Source organism: Nycticebus coucang, chromosome 10 (assembly GCF_027406575.1).
Source record: "Nycticebus coucang isolate mNycCou1 chromosome 10, mNycCou1.pri, whole genome shotgun sequence".
In the NCBI taxonomy this organism is placed as follows: Eukaryota; Metazoa; Chordata; class Mammalia; order Primates; family Lorisidae; genus Nycticebus; species Nycticebus coucang.
Window position 1 is genome coordinate 118,448,391 of NC_069789.1, and position 17,856 is coordinate 118,466,246.

General features: G+C 44.9%; 1 protein-coding gene across 5 annotated transcripts in view; it reads right to left on the reverse strand.

Annotated features, from left to right (window-relative positions):
* Positions 1-17,856, reverse strand: part of ARHGAP35 (Rho GTPase activating protein 35) — a 142,942-nt gene that overhangs the window by 18,660 nt on the left and 106,426 nt on the right. For 3 of the 5 annotated variants that reach the window (XM_053604161.1, XM_053604160.1, XM_053604162.1), the window contains one exon: positions 1,818-1,937. The exons of 1 other annotated variant lie outside the window; for it this stretch is intronic. In XM_053604161.1, coding sequence (XP_053460136.1) covers positions 1,818-1,937 — 120 coding nt within the window. Of the gene's footprint in view, positions 1-1,817; positions 1,938-17,063; positions 17,093-17,856 lie in introns of those variants that run through there. One more of the 5 variants, XM_053604165.1, reaches the window with a different exon arrangement.

The window sequence follows — 17,856 nt, forward strand, 5'->3', positions numbered from 1 at the left end:
CAGCCAAAAAAAAAAAAAAAGTATTTTTCCCCTGGAGTCATTCTTATTTACTTGAAAGAGGTCATTAAATAACTATGTCAATGTTACATATGAGGTATTGTTTTTTTCCCTTTTGGTTATGCCTTCTAATTTACTTTAGTTAATTTTTTTTTTTGTAGAGACAGTCTCACTTTATGGCCCTCTGTAGAGTGCTGTGGCATCACACAGCTCACAGCAACCTCCAAATCCTGGGCTTAAGCGATTCTCTTGCCTCAGCCTCCCGAGCAGCTGGGACTACAGGTGCCCGCCACAACGCCTGGCTATTTTTTGGTTGCAGTTTGACCAGGGCTGGGTTTGAACCTGCCACCCTTGGTATATGGGGCTGGCACAGGCGCCGCCCGTCTTCCTGTGTTTTTATGCATAGAACAGACATTTCCTATTCATGCATCAGATTTTTTTTTCTCCTATCATTTAAAAAAAATCATTTAACTGTGATAATTCTGGAAATTCTTTGGTATATAGTGTGTGGTAGGGAAAAATAGTAATAAACATCAATTAAACAAACTACATGCAAGAATATAAAGTATCAAGTGAAATACTGACCTCCCCGCCATCCCCAGAGAGGGGGTCAGTCTAGCAGAGAGAAGGCTATTCAGCACTGTCTACTAAGTCCACTCTCCCTATCCTAGGGAAGGAAATTACATTATATATCCCCAAGATCACAGATCTAAAGGATGGTGAAATCACTGTAAAAACTAAGATGGGGCTCTGCGCCTGTAGCTCAAGTGGCTAAGACACCAGCCACATACACCAGAGCTGGCGGGTTCGAATCTAGCCCGAGCCCACCAAACAACAATGACAATTACAACCAAAAAATAGCCGGGCGCTGTGGCAGGTGACTGTGGTCCCAGCTACTTGGGAGGCTGAGCCAAGAGAATCGCTTAAGCCCAGGAGTTGGAGGTTGCTGTGAGCTGTGACGCCACAGCACTCTACCCAGGGTGACAGCTTGAGGCTCTGTCTTTATAAACAAAACAAAACAAACAAAAAAAAAAACTGAGATGGGATCTCACAGTTAAAGTGACCTTGGTTCCCTTCTGAAGATTGTGGCTTTGAGCAATTTTGAAGTGGTACCGAAATGTCCTGTGTACCACTACTGAACACCAGAGCAGTGTGGGCAGTGGTGAGAGGATTGGGCCTTGAAGTCAATTAGGCTTCAGAAAGCCAAGTGACTCAAAATCAGTTATCACTGTAATTGCTGCCCAGGCAAGATAAAAGCCATCAGTCTGCTTGTTTTCTGGACGTCCTAAAATAGTGGCAGGTAAACTCTGAAGAACACTGGGGCAAAAATCCTCAACTTCCTGGCTTAAAAGCTGTTAACTGCACAAAGGCTTTTCACCCCAGAGAAAAAGAGGCTAATGGACTAGTCCCAGAACACCCTATCATGCAAGGCTTAGTTAGAAAGGAGCTGCTATTACTGCATCCTGGGAGAAGCACTGACACTTTGCAAATCTGAGTGGTAACTACATTGTGCACACTGACCTAGGGACATTCCTGTCTCAACCTACCATCCACCTGCTCATTAATGAATGATGATGCCATTTAATTTTCCACACTTAGGGGAAGGCTACTGAGTGGGCAGAGAATACAGATGAGAAAAGCGAGGTTCACAAAGGCGAAGTTGTTGGCCAGGCGTGGTGATTCACACCTGTAATCCTAGCACTGTAGGAAGCCAGAGTAGGTAGACTGCTTGAGCTCAGGAGCTCAGACCAGCCTGACCAAGAGTGAGACCCCACCTCTACTAAAAATAAAAAAAACTAGCTGGGCATGGTGGTGCATACCTGTAGTCCCAGCTACTAGGGAGGCAGAGGCAAGAAGATCACTTGAGTCCAGTAATTTGAGGTTGCTGTGAGCTATGACACCATGATACTTTGGTCTGGGGCAACCGAGTGAGACTCCATCTCAAAAATAAAATAAAATAAAAAATTAAAAGAAAGAGAAAGAAAAAGAAAAACAAAGGTGAAGTCCCTGCCCCAAATTACACAACTACGAAGACGCAGAATGGTCTGAATCCATGGCCTCTGCCATTTGTCTGCCTCACATCCTCAAGAAGACACCTGGCTCAGGCTTATGCTGCTGTGTATTAATGCATTGGGTTGGGGCCCAGAACATAGTCATTTCCCCAGCAAAAGTTCCACACTGGGTGAATGAAGCCCACTGGCCTGTAGCATTGTGGGTAGCTTTTTTTTTTTTTGAGACAGAATCTCATTTTGTTGAGATTTGGTAGAGTGCCTGGCATCACAGCTCACAGCAACCTCCAGCTCTTGGGCTTAGGTGATTCTCTTGCCTCAGCCTCCCGAGTAGCTGGGACTACAGGCACCCGCCACAACAACCAGCTATTTTTTTCTTTTCTTTTCTTTCTTTCTTTTTTTTTTTGTAGAGACAGAGTCTCACTTTATGGCTCTCGGTAGAGTGCCGTGACCTCACACAGCTCACAGCAACTTCCAACTCCTGGGCTTAAGCGAGTCTCTTGCCTCAGCCTCCCGAGCAGCTGGGACTACAGGCGCCCGCCACAACGCCCAGCTATTTTTTGGTTGCAGTTCAGCCGGGGCCGGGTTTGAACCCGCCACCCTTGGTATATGGGGCCGGCGCCTTACCGACTGAGCCACAGGCGCCGCCCATCTTTTTTTTTTTTTGTAGAGACAGAGTCTTACTTTATGGCCCTTGGTAGAGTGCTGTGGCCTCACACAGCTCACAGCAACCTCCAACTGCTGGGCTTAAGCAAATCTCTTGCCTCAGCCTCCTGAGTAGCTGGGACTACAGGGGCCCGCCACGACGCCCGGCTAATTTCTTTTTTTGGTTGCAGTTGGGCCGGGGCCGGGTTTGAACCCGCCACCCCCGGTATATGGGGCCGGCGCCTTACCGACTGTGCCACAGGCGCCGCCCAACAACCAACTATTTTTTTGTTGCAGTCTGGCAGGGGCTGGGTTTGAACCTGCCACCCTCAGTATATGGGGCCAGTGCCCCCACTAATTGAGCCACAAGTGCCGCCCAGTGTGGATAGCTTTTGAGGTGGTATCTTCCTACAGTTGTAGATCTGCTCAGCACCCCTAGCTAGTAGATTTATCCCGGACTCTTTTCTCTGCAACTTTTCTAAACTGTTGTCAGACACGTTTAAACTTTCTACCTATGTTGCCTCTCAGGTGACACATTGCATGCTTATATGTGAAATCACCCACATCTTGGTGAGCCCTGCAGATGTGTCGGCAAGCTCAAGTCTTCACTCCCTAGTTTGAAAAAAGTAATTATATCTAAGCTATTTTCTTTTCCCCTACATGTTAGCCTTTCCTAATGCAAAGAAAAAGAAGATGCAAATGGCAGGCGCTTTGAAAGTCCTTAAAAACGTAACAACATCACAGTTCTTGAGTCCTAGTCTGGAGAGGTACCCTCTGAGCTCTTGAAGATCCTGACATCCTTGGGCTGTTTGTTATCTTTTGGCACCCTTGACCCTTCGTTGTGGACAGAGAAGTTCTCTGCACTGCCTCCTAATGGCCACCTGCCCCAGGATCAGAGGACAGAAAACAAACTACAAATCAGTTATCCGGAAATCAGAGGTGTGGGACCCATTGAAATCTCACTAGATAATCACAAAAATGGAAGCATTTGAAAACATGAGGCCAGCTCCAGAGCATCAATTAATCATCAACTTAGTATTTCCTGTGATCTGGGGACATGTTTATTTATTTATTTATTTTTTGGCCAGGGCTGGGTTTGAACCTACCACCTCTGGCATATGGGACCGGCGCCCTACTCCTTGAGCCACAGGCGCCACCCAAGGGACATGTTTATTTAAATCCTATTTTAAAATAGCAATTCCGCTGTGTTCGAACACAGTGCCATGGCATAATCTAGGAAAGATACCATTTGGTTGGCTAGTGCAATTTATCACAACTACTAATTAGACATCAATTAAAAAAAGAAAAAAACTTGAGAGCTGACTGTAAACACTATGAAGGCTGGGAGTGAATAGGAATTTGGCACCACAGTGAGACCTAGGTCCCAGGACAGAGCATGGGCAAGCTGGCAGAGGAGCCTGAGACCACAGCAGAAAAAACGGTGGAGTCCTGGACTAGGCCCCAGACAGAGAAGCTGGATTCCAAGCAAGCAGAATTCTTACCAATAGTGATGACCACCTACCATGTGTATTATTTTTGAGACAGTCTTATTTTGTCACCCTCGGTAGAGTGTTGTGGCTCACAGTTCACAGAACCTCAAACTCTCGGGCTCAAAGTGATTCTCTTGCTTCAGCCTCCTGAGCAGCTGGGACTACAGGTGCCTGCCACAACACCTGGCAAGTTTTTTTTTTTTTTGTAGAGACACAGTCTCACTTTATGGCCCTCGGTAGAGTGCCGTGGCCTCACACAGCTCACAGCAACCTCCAACTCCTGGGTTTAAGTGATTCTCTTGCCTCAGCCTCCCGAGTAGCTGGGACTACAGGCGCCTGCCACAACGCCCGGCTATTTTTTTTGGTTGCAGTTTGGCCGGGGCCGGGTTTGAACCCACCACCCTTGGTATATGGGGGTGGTGCCCTACCAACTGAGCCACAGGCGCTGCCCAACACCTGGCAAGTTTTAGAGACTGGGTTTTGCTCTTGCTGTGGTTGGTCTCAAACTCCTGGGCTTAGGCAATCCACCTGCCTTGGCCTCCCAGTGGACTAGGATTACAGGTGTAAGCCACTGCCCTGAGCCTTCACCAGGTCTACTGCTAACCCCAAAGTCCATATGGGAGAGCTTCAGCCTTAAACTCAGAGGATCCTTACCCCTTAGAAATCTCCAAAGATGCACTTCGCCAAAGCATAGTCTTGGCTATAGGCCTTTTCTCTCTTTCTCTCTCTCTCTTTTTTAAAGCCTACTAGTTTCAAATAGGTATATGTTTAAGTTATTCTTTGAGAATAGAACAAGAAAAAGTTCAGAAAGACCAAGGTCACTATCTTCAAATATCTAAACAATTGCCATGTAGAACAGCCTTGTTTCAATGCTCTAGGGGACAGAGCTACAATGAAGAATGTAAATTACAGGATGGCAAATATTCTCTCAATAATAATAAAAAAACTATTATTAGCCACAGCTGTCATTCATTAGCATGGGCCTGAGTTTTTGAATGCCTTCCTCACTAGATAACTATCCGACTGGGAAGCTGTTTGAAAAGATTAATATCTGGTCTAGGAATATAGCTAATAATGATAATAAACCACTTACTGCATGCTTACTGTGTCTGAGGCACACAATGCTAAGTGCTGTACCATGCATTTTTACAGTAGTTCTCACAATAACCCCTTAAGATACATTATTACTAAGCTCATTTTACAGATGGGAACACTGAGGCTAAGAGGTAAAGTAGCATGCACAGTCATACAGCTAGTGAGCTGCACAGATGTGATTTGAACTTAAATCTAATGCCTGTGTCTTTTTCTATTATGTTCTAAATCACTAATTCTCAAAATTGAGTATATATCAGAATCCCTGGCAGGCTTGTGATGATACAGAATCCTACAGAGTTTTGGATTCAGTCTGGAGTAGAGGCCAAGAACTTGCATTTCTAACACATTTCCAGGTGATGTGATTCTGGTGATCAGGGAGCTATACTTTGAGAACCATAGTTCTAGAAGATGTTCCAGGCCTCAAAGTTTCTCTGATGCCTGAATTCTATGGTTCAATAAAATCAAGGGGCAATACTCCAGGCAAAATAGATACCAAAAGAAACAAAGCAATTCCAAAAGGTATGAAAATTGTTGCTTTTTATATGTAAGCAAGGCCTTATGTATTATTTAATCTTTTAACCATGGCCATGTATGACTTTCATAAAATTAAAAAAAAAATAGCTGGCAAAAGCAAAGAGATGTTATTTTTTCTTTCAATAAGTATTTACTGAACATCGATGGGGCAGATAAGTTTTGTTATAAAGTTTTCAGGCTTCCCTGTCCTCAGTTTTCCACTTTTGGGTTTTTTTATTGTTATTAAACTGATGGGACTTTAAAAAAAAATTAATAAAGTTTTCAGGCTTGTCTCCCTCAAAACTACTTTGGTGACATAAGAAAGTTAGATGCCCGCCAGTGAGTGGTGAGGCTGTCCCAAGAGCTAAGCACCAGCATATTTCACCCCTACAACTGCCCTGTCAGAATCACAGCTGCCATGCAAGCTCCTGAGAATGCCTGTGGCACCTAGTAGGACAGGCATGAAGAAAATGGATGGGTGCCCTACAGGAGCTTGGAAAACAAGGTGGAAAATCACCTCCTGTCCTGGGATGGGCCTCATTTTCTGAAATGTCCAAATTATTCCTGGACCCTAAGCAAGCCCTTCTCAACACCAGTGTCTTAGCCAGAGCTTGTTCCACAGTCAGCCCCCATTGTCTCTGTTTGTTCATACCAGGACTTAGTTCCTCTGAAGTTTCCTTTCTAGCAACAAATCAATACTTCCTCTAAGACAAACTCAGACTCCTTTTTTTTTATTTTCTATATTTAGATACAAAAACTCAGCACTTTAGTCCTTTAGAAGAATTTAATTGGCACTGCTAGTATTCTAAAATGCTTCATATACCAGTCAGGACTTAACTAACAACTTTGGTCAACATTTCAGGAAGCTGAAAGCATCTAGCAAACCATTCCCGTTCTCTTTCATCTGTGCAAGATGGAAGTCTAAGGCCAGAGGGGCACTGAGAACTCAGAGAGGGAAAGAAACTCCCTTGAGCATCAAATTCAAATTCAGTCCTTGAAGAGGAATGACATCTCTGGAAGAGTAAGCAGCCCTTCTTTTTGGTCAAATGCTATAGTGTGTCTCCTTTGGAAGATCTCACTGTGACACTCCCCCACCCTCACCTTGATGGAAGATGAAAGGTGAGGAGGCAGGAAAGAGTTCAGCTCAAAATCAAAGCAACTGTTTCCATTTCCTTCTGTGTACAAGAGAGATAACAGTTCCTACCTCACCCAGAGGTGGCATGTATTTAATGAGAGCCTAGCACAGCACCTACAGAGTAGTTATTATCCTAATGATCTTGGTAGAAAGCAGGTTGGCAAGAGGATAAGCACCTGAGTTTTGCTGTCAGGGAGACACAGATTCAAATTTCGAACCTAACTTCCACTCACCTGACTATAAATGGAATAAATGAGATAAGCTAGGTAAAACCCACGGTGTAATGTCTGCCCTTACTCTTTTCTTTTTCTATACTCCTAACAAGCCTCAACAACAGCACCTGCCTATAGGTGTAGCCTATTCTGAGAACTGACCAAAAACAAGCAAGTCTGCAGAAAATTATTTTAAAATACAAGTGGGGGCTGGGTGTGGTGGCTCATGCCTGTAATCCTAGCACTCTGGGAGGCCAAGGTGGGTGAATTGCTTGAGCTCATCGGTTGGAGACCAGCCTGAGCCACAGTGAGACCTCGTCTCTAGATAGCTGGTCGTCGCAGGGGGCGCCTATCTAGCTACTTGGGGCTGTGAGCTATGATGCCAGGGTATACTACCTAGGCAACAAAGTGAGACTCTGTCTCAAACAAACAAAACGCATGGGTTTTGACACCAAAGTGACATGGGTTCTGATTTTGGCTTTGTCGTATAGCTGAGTGACTTGAGAATAAATCACCTCACCTCTTAACAGACTTAGAAATCTCATCAAAGATGGGGTAGCAATATGATCAACGATTCCACTGAGACAATATGATTGTTAAGTGAGACATCACAAATGAAAAAAAGTAGTACAACACACGGATGGCACACTAAAATAATAATAATGATAATAATTATAGTTAACTTTTGGATATGGATTGTGTGCCAGAGACTGTTCTAAGCTCTTCACTAGAAATATCACAGTAAATCCTCTCACTAATTCTTTGAATTAAATATTAACATTATTTTTAGTGCCACTTTACAGATTGCAAGTGGAGGCTCAGAGAGGGTAAGCTGTTCGCCAAAGCCACAGAAGTAAGTGGGAGAGCCTGGATTTGAACTGGCTAACTCAAGTCTCTGTCTTAGGTAATGGCACATTTAAATGTTACGCTGCTACTTCCACCATTAACTCCCTGTTCCCTTCTCCCTTCAGTATGATATGGAGGCTACACATCCCATAAATGCCAGATTAATTAAAGATTATAAGGATCTTCGGTCAGATGCATTCACCTCTTCATTCACATGCTACTCGATTTTCTCTTCTATGAATTGGAGGATGAGGAAGGCTAGCCTAAGAACGACTGCCTCCTCTCTATACAGAAAGCAGCCAAAGGACAAAGTTTCTAGGAAGTTCTACTACTGATAGCACTAGAGTCCCTATCAGATTTCCTTGCTGCCTTCCTGCTTTGGATGTTCTTGCAATCATCTTACCAGTACACTAGGGTCACCCTGGCCCCCACCCCACCCTTTTGTTAGGGTAATTTCTTCATCAAGATCTGCTTCTGCCAATGCCAGACCTTTCTCCCCATGACAGAAGGCCACCAATGCTCTATTATGATTGCTTGACTGGGTGTTAGCCCCACAAGCAGGCACTGTGGTTTCATATATTCCCAATGCCATTGTACGTACACACAGGGACGTAATCAAATCGCGGAGGAAGGAAAAAGAGAGATGGAAAGAAAGAGCTGAACACATCACACCAGGTCTGGGGCATCATATGGCTCTAGCATCTGGCTGATCCCTTATAAGCTGCCCATGTATTTCCTCCCATTATCTGTGAAGTAGGGCTTCTGGACCTGCTCTGAACCAAACAAGGGGCTATTTTCTCCGACTTTCAAGAAAATACATTATCTCACTAGGTGTGTTTAAGAAACTGCACTAGTGAAATGAACTTTAGGCCTGCCTGGAACAGACACCTTGCCTGTTCTGGAAGGGAGGAGTGCGACCCATAATTGAGGTGAGCAGACTGCACTCTGTGCAATAGGAACAAAGGTTCATAGCCAGGAGCAGCTGGGATACTCCTCCTGCCAGAAATGCAAGGCGTCCTCTAGTCTCTCAAGTGTGACTTTGCCAGCACAACCGCACAAACCCAGTGACACAGAGGTGATGGCAGTGTGACTCTATGAGGTGGCAGTATCACAGTGAGGGAGTCACACTAGCTAAACAAAGAGGTACCAACAAAGAAACAGCCTGCTAGCACACAGGCACATTACAGCCCTTTGGCCACTGGTGGCTGCCTTTCCCTCGCAGGTCCCCGAGGGGGAAAACCTCCTCTAAGCATCAGTGAGGACAGATACTAACTTCCTTCAGGTCCCTAATTCACAGGGACCCATGAAAGGACGCAAAGATGTCACCAATTATACTCCAGTGTCTTTCCTTTCCTGGCCTCTCTCCCCTAAGAAAGAACATTTTCCTTTTTTTTTTTTTGAGACAGTCTCCCACTTTGTCACCCTTGATAGAGTGGCCATGACATCATAGCTCACAGCAACCTCAAACTCTCGGGCTCAAGTGATTCTCTTATCTCAGCCTCCCAAGTACCTGGGACTACAGGCACCCGCCACAACACCCAGTTATTTTTTAGAGATGGGGTCTCGAATTTGCTCAGGCTGGTCTTGAACCTGTGAGCTCAGGCAATCCACCCACCTCAGCCTCCCAGAATGCTAGGATTACAGGTGTGAGCCACTGTGCCCGGTGAAAGAATACTTTTCATAGTCAAAAGTCTGTAAGCTGATCCCAGTCCCTCTAAGCAGAGATAAAATCCAGGATGAAATATAAATGCCTCAACATGGGGTCTTGGGGGCTCCTGTCACCAGGCTCAAGCTGGCTACCCTGTCCCCACCCACTTTACTCCAATTCTGATGGCCTTTCAGGGTTCTCCTACAGGTTCTTCCTTCTGCTTTTACCTCTGTTCTTTAGTGGGCTACCATGGCTCTCTCTGGGAGGTTTCCCCTGTCACCCAGATCTAGATTACGGTCCCTGTGGAAGGGTGTGGTGGCTCATGCCTGTAATACCAGCACTTTGTGAGGCTGAGGCAGGAGGATCACTTGAGGCTGGGAATTCAAGATCAGCCTGGACAATATAGCAGAGACCTCATCTCTACAAAAAAATTACAATAATAAAAAATAAGCTGAGTATGGTAGTGGGTGCCTGTAGTCTAGCTAAGCAGAAGGCTAAAGCAGGAGGAAGATCACTTGAGCCCAGGGGTTCAAGATTGTTCTCAGCTGTTATGCCACTGGACTTCAACCTGGGTGACAGAGAAAGACCCTGTCTCCACCAATCATTGAAGATCTCAGTTATAATAACAACTGCTTACAATTATGCAGTGCTTATTCCCTGGAACAGGGATAGTTATAAGCATTATACATGTACTATCTCACCACGTCCCCACAATAGCCCTAAGTAGTATTCCACTAATAATTCTTTTTTAAAAAAATTTTTGTGTGGCCAAGTGCAGTGGCTCATGCCTGTAATCCTAGCACTCTGGGAGGCCGAGGCGGGTGACTGTCCTGAGATCACAGGTTCGAGACCAGCGTGAGCAAGAGGGAGACCCCCGCCTCTAAAAATAGCTGGGTGTTGTGGCAGGTGTCTGTGGTTCCAGCTTCTCACGAGGCTGAGGCAAGAGAATCACTTGAACCCAAGAGTTTGAGGTTGCTGTAAGCTATAACACCAGGGCACTTTACCAAGCGTGACAAAGTGGAACTCTGTCTCAAAAAAAAAAAAAAAAAAAAAAAGAAAGAAAAGAAAAGAAATTAAATTAAATTAAATTAAAAAAGAAAAAGTTTTTGTGAGAAAGAGAAGCCCTTAACCAGGCCAACACAGAGGTGGTGCTCCATAGTCGGAGCATCCCACTGTTGAAGTTTTTAGGTTCCACTTCCCCAATAAGTCTTCCTGCCTCCTCTCCTTTTTCTAAGCGGCTTCACTAGGGACTTAGTAGACTTCTTACTTCACTATAGCCAGTCAGGTGCTGTTCTACGTCTGGTTCCAGATCCGATGTTGGGATCGTCTGGTTCCAGATCCGATGTTGGGATCTGGCAGGGCCCTGGGTTGGCTGTGGCTGAGATTCCCCACAGAAGATAGTCAAACTCTTGTTAATGGGATGACTAGTCCCCATTATCAGGACTTAATCTTCCTAGATTGAACTATGCAGATCTTGGATATTTGTACAGGTAGCCTATAACACAGAGAAACAAAGACTATTTCATGTAGGGTTGGTTCCTTGGTTTTAGTGAAACGAACAGGAAAAAGGCTGAGATCAGAGAAACTGAGTCAACCTCCCAGGGTAGGGGCAAATTACTTCACTTCCATGTCTTCAGCTAAAAAAAAGGGATCAGCAGCAGCAGTGTCTACAGGGTACCCACATTCTCATGCCTGTAAACCTGGAGGGGGAGTATTTGCCGGGTAATGAACCCCAACAGTAAGGCAATGCAGGGTGTGTGTGTGTGTGTTTGAGAAAGACTGAGACAGTCAACACAGCAAGGGCCAAAGGAGCGCTGGAGGTAATAATTCGATGGCAGGGGCAGGGCAGCTCCATTAAGGGCCCAGACGAAGGCTTGAAGCTGAGAGTGAGTATTGTTTTCTTCTGAGTACTCTTACAGGACAGCCTACTGCCCCTTTGCACCTTCTTGCTTGTGGTGCTGGGGCAAATAAAGTCCCCTTGCCTTTTTAAAAAAAATTTTTATTTATTTATTGAGACAGAGTCTCACTTTGTTACTCTCTGTAAAGTGGTGTGGCATCAAAGCTCACAGCAACCTCAAACTCTTGCGCCCAAGTGATTCTCTTGCCTCTGCCTCCCAAGTAGCTGGGACTACAGGCGCCCACCATAACACCTGGCTGTTTTCTTTGGTTGCAGTTGTCATTGATCAGCAGGCCCGGGCCGGGCTCAAATCCGCCAGCCTTGGTATATGTGGTTGGTGCCCTACTCACTGAGCTACAGGCGCCAAGCCAAGTCCCTTTGCCTTTCAACTTGCTCAGGGCAGAGTAGCCTGTCTGCCCAAGTTACCCACCGCAGAGAGGGCAAGCGATGCCTGGCCAGCCAGGCAAAGTAAGCCTGTTGGTCGGAATTGTCTCGGGGACTTGTGCTGCCACCCAGACTATTTCTGTCTTGGATGGGAGGACAGGATTACTTTGTGAAATAAGCTCTACTTCTCTTTGGTTTCTGGGTTCTCCAGGCAACTTGCCAGGGCACACTGTTCTGATCAGGGCTACGGGGTCTGAGGATTTCCGCTAGCAATGTCAAGTCACAAGCTAAATGAACTGCTTATCTGGAAAAGGCAAGGGCTGGTGAGCTGACTGCAGGCCTTTATAAATGGGGAATTTTTGGAATGCAAGTGACTTATGGTTAACTTACAAGCAGAAAAATGGGAAGGTGGTGAAGAATGGGCCCATGGGAGGTTGTAAAAAAAAAAAAAAAGTAGAGAAAGCTTTGTTTTAAAACTACTTGGATTATGGGAAAACGTTTCATTAATAAATCTACAGGGGTAGGGAGAGATTAAGTAACATAGAACTCCCATAAAAATCACAGCATATGAAACCACATACCTCGTATTTTAGCACTTTACCATCATCTAAAGCAGTGCAAATATGGCAATTATGCATACAAAGTCTGTTGTGTGTTTAAGCTGTAACTGTACCTATTAAACTGTTTGGTGTTAGACAGGAGTGTCTGTACTAAAATTAGCTGCCCTCTCTGAAGGATGGAATTACAGTGCTCAAGGCTCTCTAACAGCAGGGAATTCAGTAGTTCTAGTCCTGCCACCCCTATCTCATGATAGCTCCAAGAGTGGCTATAATGAACATGGATGGATATATGGATACTTTCTGTAGGTAGCTTCCCAAGCTGGAAAGAATGTGGTGCAATTCTCAATCTGTTCAGTCTGATGCTAACTCACAGTCCATGATCCTACAGCGCAGAAGATGGGGCTGGAGTGGAGCTCTTTCTATTCTGATGGGCTGTAAGCATGGGCCCAAAGGACTCTGAGATTTTTGTTTCCTCTTTACAGAGTCTCACTTTGTCACCCTAGGTAGGGTGCCGTGGTATCACAGCTCACGGCAACCTCCAACTCCTGGGCTTAGGTGATTCTCTTGCCTCAGGCACCCACCTGAGACTACAGATGGGTCTACAGGCACCCACCACAACACCCGGCTATTTTTTTGTTGTTGCAGTTTGGCCAGGGCTGGGTTTGAACCCACCACCCTCAGTATATGTATATGGGGCCGGCGCCCTGCTCACTGAGTCACAGGCACCGCCCTGTTTCCTCTTATAGAAAGGAATTAGTGCTACTTTGAGATTAATACTGACCTCCAGTGCATGGGAGATTAACTAATGAACTGTACAGGGTACACAGTGAAGAAAAAGCCCACACGAACATAGGGATTTCCGTATGCTGGTGAGAGGCATGATGACCCCTGAGCACCTGGCCCAAGGCTGGCTGTTGCTGGTGCTCCTTCCAGCCTTAGAGTAGCAGTCTCCTTATCTGAGTACCCTCGGGAGGGCAGAGAAATTCTGCCAGCAAGGTTTTACATTTAGGAACCCAGGAGGGAGGAGAGAGGGCAGTGTGGTGTATGGTGTATGTATTTAGTCTTTGTCCCTGGTTGCTGGCAGGCAGTTTTAAGACTCTTGGAATTTCCTGAGTGACAGTGGTGTCTTTTGTTACTTACACAAGCCCCATTCAACCTTAACCTGAGTTTAGGATCACAAGGTGACTCTTGTGAGCCCCTAGAAAGCTTCAAGATGGGTGCTGGTCACCAGTAATACCAAGTCTTGATTAGAAGGTTAGAACTATTGGCCCCACTCTCAATCTCTGGAGTTAAAGGTCAGTCATCAATGGCCAATGATTTAATCAATCATGTCTACAGCAAACTGCTAAAGACAGGGTCGGAAGCCTCCAGGTCAGTAAATATATCGAGGCACTCTGAGGGTGGTAGACTCCGTAAGGGCATGGAAGCTCCCTGCCCTATACATCTCTTCCACTTGGTTGTTCCTGAGTTGTATTCTTTGTGTGTGTGTTTTTTTTTTTTTTGGCCTGGGCTAGGTTTGAACCCACCACCTCCAGCATATGGGACCGGCACCCTACTCCTTGAGCCACAGGCGCCGCCCCTGTATTCTTTATAAGTTAGTAGACATAAGTGAAGTGTTTTCTTGAGTTCTGTGTGTCATAACAGCACATTATTGAACCTGGGGAGGGGTGGAGTGGTTACCCTTGACTTCTACTGAGTCACACAAGATATGCAACTGTCATCTGAAGTAAGGGCAGTCTTGTGTGACTGGGTCTTACACTTGTGGAGTCTGATGCTGATTTCTAGGAGTCGGTTTCAGAACTGAACTGTTAGGACTCAGTGGTGTTAGAGAGATGGAGAGGTGATGTTGGAAAAGACACACATTGGGTGTCAGGAGGAAAAAAATCCTTCAGGTAGCTAGAAAGGTTTTTGCTATGGATCTTTTGTACAAGGCAGCAGAATCCAATACTACCTGGCTTGATTCCATTTCTCCACAAGCTGCCTGGGCCCTACTAGACGTGTCTTCCTTCTATGGGCTTCAAATGACCCCAGTGCAGGAAGGCCATGTGGCTAGGAGGACAAAGGCTCTGGGTTTGAATCCCAGCCCCTATTTTTATCTTCCTGAATCCTATCAGACTTGTCAGAAAATTGGAAATCTACGTCTATCTCATACGGTTGCTATGAGGATTATTAAATGAGACTCATGGAAACACCTAGCACAAGGCCAAACAATGTGAACTCCAACCTGGCACTTGCTACACATTATCTCTTTTAATGTACACAACTACTCTGCAAGGGACCTATTTGTGTTTTCACTTTACAACTAAAGAAACTCAGACTCAGAAAAGTGAAAAACTTTGCTCAGGGCCACATGTGTCACGCTGCCTACAGACATTGCTTTGGCATCTCTCACAAAAAGCTCTGTGCTACACATTAGGTTAAATAAAGAGCTTTTCCCAATTAGATTAAGCAAACTGGGAATTCACCAACAGCTGTAAGAAATCAGCTCAAGTAACAGTTGCCCTTTTGTCCTCTGTCTCCCATCAGGCAACACTGTAATTTGCTCTGTTTGCTATAAAGCTGACAATATATGCATATTATTTATTTCAAATACATTTTCCATTTCCCAGTTACTAGCATGGTGAGGTTTCTTGGAGGAGGGCAGTTCCAGGAAAAATAGGGTCGGTATTTTCTGGAGAATTGGCACCACATAACCAATCTTTCCCTATATTTATTCCCCATGATCATGTAAAAACACAAGTGAAAAAGACATGTGTGAGGCCACCTCTCTGTGGGGAAGGATAAAACTGAGGGAGTCATCGCACTCCAACAACCCCAGACGACTGTCTATTTTCAATCTGTAATGTGGAGGTAAGATACTGGAAATAAAGCCACAGTCTAACACATTACCACATTGAAACAATTTTGTTAGTTGCTATTATCAGTTTGTCATGTGAGGACACACGACCGACAATGGCTCTCCAATGGCAAGGGTTGCGCACAGTATAGCTGGAACTATAGGCAGTCTCTGGGGTACAAAGGAGATAGGTTCTGTAGGGTTGTCTTAAATTAAATCTGTATGTAAGCTGGCGCAGGTACATTATCTATTACCTCTAATAGCCTCCATTCATAAATGTGAGCTGAACATCAGTTGGGTATTTGTAACTCAGGGACTTACTGTAATAGCCCCTGTTCTTAAGTGTGAGCTGTACGTAAGTTGGATGTTTAGAGTCAGGGACTGCCTGTATAACCAATTTGGGGCCTATGGAATCACTGGGAAGCTATGCAGGGGTCCTCAAACTACGGCCCACGGGCCACATTAGGCGGTGTGATTGTGTTTGTTCCCATTTTGTTTTTTTACTTCAAAATAAGATATGTGCAAGGTGCATAGGAATTTGTTCATAGGTTTTTTTTTTAAACTGTAGTCCCGCCCCTCAACGGTCAGAGGAACAATGAACTGGCCCACTGTTTAAAAAGTTTGAGGACCCCTGCAAGGTCTCCTGTCTTAAAGAGCTGTGAAAACTATGTGATCGAGGTGCAATTAATTCAGTCCTACTCATCCTTTAAGTCTCAACAACTCTATCCCCCTCATTGATCTCCTTTTGTAAGCTCAAAGTGGCTTAGGGCTAAATCTTTACTACTTTGTTGGATCATAAATTCCTTGAGGATAAGGATGCATTATCATCCTTGCTTGCTCTGGGTCATATGGGAGGTATTCCACAAATATTCTGGATGGATAGTGAGTGGTCTTTAATCTGGTGGGAGGTGGAGATGCCTTTCGCTTTTACAACCTAATGAAGATTTTGCTCTATCTACAATGTATGCCTATGCATGGCTCGCTGTGTCCACATGCACACACAAAATTTCCGCAGTGATTTTCAGGGGTTCCATAACCTATCCATAGACTTTAGGTTAGGTACCCCCAAAATACTCCTGCTTGCATAGTTCTTCAAGTTACAATATACTTCTGACAATATACTTCCCCCCCATATTACCGGATCTATCTTGCACTCTAAAAATGGTGTGCCAGCAACTCTTTAGAGCAGGGGTCCTCAAACTGTGGCTCGCAGGCCACATGAGGCGGTGTGATTGTATTTGTTCCTGTTTTGTTTTTTTACTTCAAAATATGTGCAGTGTGCATAGAAATTTGTTCATATTTTTTTTTTAAACTATAGTCCAGCCCTCCAGCAGTCTGAGGGACAGTGAATTGGCCCCCTGTTTAAAAAGTTTGAGGATGCCTGCTCTAGAGCATTCAAAGGTGAAACAAATTTGTATGCAATATATTGCTAATGGAAACAGCATAAGCTTCGGTAAGGAAAAAAATATTGACAGATTCAATCCAAGAAGAGACCTCAAAGTAATCAATCCCCAAGGATTTTTCCTGCATCTCATGTACTATTATTTGGCCTAATCTAACAAATTTAGTACATGGAAAGAATAATCCACTAATTCCTTTAATAAATACCTGAGGGCCTACTATGGGTTAGGTGTTGTGCCAGGTGATAGAAGAAGATAGTCCTTGCCCAAGTTCCTCAAAGTTTAGTAGGGGAAACAGATAAGCAAAGCGGCAGAGCCAATGCAAACTGGTAGCACTATGACAGGGGTATGGAGTAGGTTCTCCCAGTGGTGACACCTTACCTTGCCATGGGCAGGTGGGAAAGTGGGTATTCAGAGAAGCATTCCTGAGAAAACAGAGAGGGCAGACAGAAAAATAAAGATGGAGATAAAGCTGGAAGCCAAATGCAGCCCAGAATATTTGTAGCAGACAGATCTGATACAGCATGAGTAGAGTCCTTCAGAGGCCTAGGAGAGGAGAACATACTACTTCTATGAGGCTAATGACACCCCACCAAGGGCAATTCACTTGGCAGTTATTCATAAAAGAATTGGTCCAGCTCTGCCTGTCTTTATACCTCTGAAGGAATCAAGTCTTCTCTAATGGTCTGTTGCTGGTCACACTGGTGTGGATGCAGATGTTCAGGGAGAGTCATTAAGACTCTAATGCTAGACTTATTTGTTACCAAGAGCTGAACAATGCTTCAAGCAGTCCTAGACAGGGAGAGACAAGAGATATTACCAGGTGATGAGGAATCTTTGGCAGAGCAGGTCTCTTCCCAAAGATCCACCATGGAAAAAAAATTATTTTTTGAGACAGAGACTTTGTCACTCTCAGTAGACATGCAATATAGGGATGCGGGGGGAGGCAGTACTGAGATAAGCTACAAGGTAGATGGGTGGGGGAGGGGGCATGACATCATAGCTCACAGCAACCTCAAACTTAGGTTCAAGAGATCCTCTTGCCTCAGCCTCCCAAAGTAGCTGAGACTACAGGCATCTGCCACAATGTCGGCTATTTTTAGAGATGGGGGTCTCATTCTTGGCTCCAATTCCTGAGCTCCAATCCGCCCACCTTAGCCTCTGAGAGTGCTAGGATTACAGGTAGCAG